This window comes from Mustela putorius, unplaced genomic scaffold (assembly GCF_011764305.1).
Source record: "Mustela putorius furo isolate JIRA1106 unplaced genomic scaffold, ASM1176430v1.1 tig00003987_pilon_pilon_pilon, whole genome shotgun sequence".
Lineage (NCBI taxonomy): Eukaryota > Metazoa > Chordata > Mammalia > Carnivora > Mustelidae > Mustela > Mustela putorius.
Genome location: NW_025422126.1, coordinates 1509896 through 1514965, shown reverse-complemented (window position 1 = coordinate 1514965; position 5070 = coordinate 1509896). Strand labels below are relative to the sequence as shown.

General features: G+C 36.0%; 1 protein-coding gene across 1 annotated transcript; it reads right to left on the bottom strand.

The window, feature by feature from the left end:
* Nucleotides 1-4005: 4005 nt before the first annotated feature.
* LOC101671473 (olfactory receptor 52E2-like) lies at nucleotides 4006-5070 on the bottom strand. The gene has a single exon (XM_004768244.1). The coding sequence runs from the start codon at nucleotides 5068-5070 to the stop codon at nucleotides 4006-4008; it is 1065 nt and encodes a 354-aa protein (XP_004768301.1).

Here is a 5070-nt window from a genome sequence, read left to right as displayed (position 1 = left end):
AACATTGAACAAATTTAAAGGCAACTTTGGAATGGGAGAAGATATTTCCAAATAACATGAATAAAAAAGGGTTAGTATCCCAAATCTATAAAGAATCTATCAAACTCAACACCCAAACACAAATAATCCTGTTAAGAAATGGGAAGAAGACATGAATACACATTTTTTTCAAAGAAGACATTCAGATGACTAACAGATACATGAAAAGATGCTCAACACTTATCATCAGAGAAATACAAATCAAAACAATGATGAGATACCACCTCACAATGACCAGAATGGCTAAAATTAACAACCCAGGAAATAACAGATGTTGGTGAGGATGCAGAAAACGGAGAACAACCCTACAACTCAGCAATTACATTACTTGGTATTTACACAAAGGATACAAAAATTCTGATTCTGAAGGAGTGCATGCCTCTCAATGTTTATAGAAGCATTATCAATAATAGCCAAATTATGGAAAGAGTACAAATGTCCCTTGACTGATGAATTAATAAAGAAGAGGTGGTACACATATACAAACACACACACACACACACACACATACACACACTGGAATATTATTTATCCATCAAAGATCTTGAAATCTTGAAATCTTGAAATGAAATCTTGTCATTTGCAGATGGAACTGGACTGTATTATGCTAAACTAAATAAGTCAGTCAGAGAAAGACCAAAACCATATGTTCTACTCATATGTGGTGTGGAATTTAAGAAACAAAACAGAGGAAAACATGGTGGGGGGAAAGCGAAGGAAACAAACCATAAGAGACTCCTAATGATACGGAAAAAATTGAGGGTTAAATACATGGATGACAGCTTTCTAATTACAAAAATAAGTATAAATACTTACATCAGAAGTTTGAATTAGTTATCAGCCTATAATATAATATTACATCACACCAGCTGCATTTAAATTTCAGTTGGTCAAAGATAAAGGGAAAATAAAAGGAGATATAAATAAGAAAATTCGTAAACAAAGAAAGGAAAGAAAACCTGGTCAGATACAAAGTTCTTAAAGACAACACAAGTGTCAGTTAAGAATTAAATAATATTTTTAATATTCTGAAAAAATAGACTTAATATGTTTACTAGAATAGCTTTGGTACAGACATTATAGAGAAAAGCATGAATTTTCTTCAAAAAAAGAAAAAAATAGAACTACTATACGATCCTGCAACTCCACTTCCTGGTAAATACCTTAAGGAATAAGATCAGTGGCTCAAAAATATGTGTATTCCTGAGTTCCTTGGATCTTTAGTCATGGTAGCCAGATAAGGAGACAACCTAAGTATCCAGTGACAAATGAATAAAGAAACCATTGTACATGTAAACAATATAATACTATGTAATACTACCTGGTCTTAAAAAGAAAGAAAACTTTCCAAGATGGTTTATGCTAAGTGAAATAAGCCAGACACAAAGACAAATACTACATGGTCTAATTTTTATATAGAATCTAAAAAAGTCAATCTCATAGAACCAGACAGTAGAAGGGTGACTAGGGAGGAGAAATATTCATAACGGGTGCAATCTTTCAATTATAAGATGAATAGGTGCTGAGGATCTAATGCCCAACATGGCAACTATAGTTAACAATACTGTATTGTATTCTTAAAATTTGCTAGAGTAAATATTAAGGTTTCTCACTACAAAAAACAAAAGGTAACTATGTGAGGTGATAGATGAGCTAATGAAATTGATTGTGTAATCATTTCATAACATATACATAAAATCATAATGTGTAAACCCTTAAAATTCACATTGGACAAGCTAAATAATGACTACTTTTATCAGTCATATTTCTGTAAATCTGGGAGAACCCCTGTTAATTTATAATACCATATCCTCTAAGTAGCCTTAAAATGAAGATGTAACAAAGGGTTCTTTTTTCTTTTTCTTTTTCTTTTTTTTTTAAGATTTTATTTATTTATTTGACAGAGAGAGATCACAAGTAGGCAGAGAGGCAGGCAGAGAGAAGAAAGGAGGCAGGCTCCCTGCTGGGCAGAGAGCCTGACGCGGGGTTCCATCCCAGGACCCTGGTATCATGACCCCAGCCGAAGGCAGAGGCTTTAACCCACTGAGCCACCCAGGCTCCCTGCAAAGTGTTATTTTTTAAGCAAAGAAAACTCACTACCAGAAAAAATTGCATCAAGTAATATTTACGTTTATTTCTTCAGACATGAGTAAAATCATTACAGATGAAATTTTAAAGATGCAAAGGAATGAATAACAACAGACATAGTAAGTGTTTGGAAACATTTAAATAAATGTTGACTTTCCAAAACAATAACCCTATGTGTGTAAGTTTCAAAGTTTATGAGAAGTAAATTAAATCAAGAGTAATATATAAGTCAGAAAGTAGAAAAAGGGACTAATTTTTTTTATCCTTTATGAATAGAAAAGAGTAAGACAGCTAGTTTATACTAAAATTTGATAAGTTGCAGGGGCATCTGTAGGACAATGGGAAAAGTAACTGTAAAATTATGTATAAAATCAAAGCAAAGCAAATAAGACTTACTAATCATGATTAAAAAATTCTAAAGAAGAAAATCTTTGTTGTGAAATATCTATATCTCAGGTTGAAGTAAAAGATGGTAAACATGAGATTTAATTAAGAAAAAGAGTAATTATGTTAAATGTGCATGACATTTGTAGTGTATTTAAAATATGAGAGTTGTCAGACTGTTTTAAATATATATTCTTTTATTGAAGAGTGTCTTTTTTCCATTGGATGTTCTTTCCTACTTTGTTGAAGATTAGTTGACCACAGAGTTGAGAGTCCATTGCTGGGATTTCTATTCTGTTCCATTGATCTGTGTGTCTGTTTTTGTGCCAAACCATGCTGTCTTGATGATCATAGCTTTGAAGTCAGGCATTGTGATGCCACCAGCTTTGGTTTTCTTTTTCAACATTCACCCAGTGATTCAGCATTTTTTCTGGTTTCCATACAGATTTTAGGATCATTTGTTGCAGCTCTGTGAAAAACATCAATGGTATTTTGATAGGGATCGCATTGAAAGAGTAGGTTGCTCTGGGCAGTAAAGACATTTTGATAATGTTTATTCTTTCAGTCCACAGACATAGGATGTTTTTCCATCTCTTTGTGTCTTCCTCTATTTCTATCATAAGTGTTCTGTAATTTCTAGAGTATGGACCATTCACCCCTTTGGTTAGGTTTATTCCTAGGTATCTTAGGGTTTTGATGCTATTGAAAATGGAATTGGTTCCTTAATTTCTTTCTTCAGTTACATTGTTAGTCTACAAGAAATCAACTGATTTCTGTAACTTGTACCATCTTCCTAAACTGCCACCACTAACAGGAAGGGTGGCAACAGCACCTTTAAGGGCTAATATGGGGGTCATCTTTAGGAAGAAGCAATCTGCCTCAAAAAAGCAAGACTAGGGGCACTTAGGTGTCTCTGTTGGTTAAGCATCTGCCTTCATTTGCTCAATCCTGAGATCGAGCGAGCCCTCCATTGGGTTCCTTACTCAGTAGGGAGCCTGCTTCTCCCTCTGCCTGTTGCTCCCTCTCCTTGAGCTTTCTTGCTTTCTGTCATATAAACAAATAAAATCTTTTTAAAAAAGGCAAAAAAAAAGTCTTTGATACTTGTAAATGGAGACAAGTTTACTTATCAAAATATGAAAAGGCTGAAAAAAAAGGATGTTTATAAGTTGAGGTTGCTAATTTTAAACTCTGTAAATTCTACAAAGTCATGGAAAGTGGAATCATCATCTTTTTTCCCCAGAAGCTAGCAGTTATGAAATACACACTTAGAAGGTGATTGTATTCAGAGAAAAAAGAAGCTGCATGAAATATCAACTAATTTAGTGTCAATGGATGCATTTAAAACTGTTGGTACATAAATATCAATCAGATATTTAGATGAATAGAGCAAAATGACACGACCTATTACATCGAAATTTAAGAGGCAAAGAGGATGTGACAATGCATGTGGGAAATGGTCTGAAAAGCACATGGAAATTAAATACATTTGAATACTTACAGAATAGAACCAATATAGATACATATTTTAACATACTTTCTTGGAGAAGGCATCTTTCTGATTTGAGTTTCATAAAATTTCAGATTGAAATGAACACATATTAGGTGCCATTCTTTTTCCTTTCCTTGTTTATGTAATAATATTTTCTGCACATGGTCATAGATATGCTTGGTCCTGACTCCATATATGGCAGGGTTGAGCATTGGTGGTTCGACAACATAACAATTGGCCAAGAGTATGTGGATATAGTGGGGGACATTTCGGCCAAAGCCATGTGTCATGAAGGAAAAGAGGGCCAGTGTATAGAAGGCAAGGATGACACAAACATGAGAACCACACGTGCTGAGGGACTTGAGTCGGGCTTCACGCGAAGGAAGACCGAAAACAGCACGGAGTATCTGAACATACGACAGGGCAATGGCTATGATGTCAAAGACTAGGTTACAAATTGCACATAAGCCATAGATGATGTTGATCTTGATGCTGGCACAAGAGAGGCGAGCAAGACCCATGTGTTCACAGTAGGTATGGGGAATGACATGATTCCCACAGAAGGGCAACCGTAAGATAAGAAATACAAATGGGATCACAAAAATAAATGCTCTCACTAACACACCCACACCAATCACAGAAACAACCTGGTTGGTGAGGGTGGTGCTATATCGGAGTGGATTGCAGATGGCCACATAGCGGTCATAAGCCATTGCCAACAGGACCGCTGACTCCATAAGTGTGAAGCTGTGAATGAAAAACATCTGCACAAGGCAGGCTTCAAAGATGATCTCTCTGAGGTTGAACCAGAAGATCCCGAGCATCTTGGGGATGGTAGCTGTGGACAGACCCAAATCAATAGCAGCCAGCATGGCCAGGAAGTAGAACATAGGCTGGTGTAGGCTGCTCTCAGCCTGGATCACAAACAGAATCGTGAAGTTCCCGATGAGTGCAATCACATACACAGCACAAAAGGGAAAGCCGATCCAGATGTGCAGTGTTTCCATTCCTGGGATCCCCAGCAACAAGAAGGAGAAGAGGTGGAATTGGGTGTCATTGGGAAGGAGCAT

What these genes read in the sequence shown, in the direction of transcription:
- LOC101671473 (XM_004768244.1), bottom strand. Translation starts at nt 5,070, where the DNA reads ATGCTCCTTCCCAATGACACCCAATTCCACCTCTTCTCCTTCTTGTTG.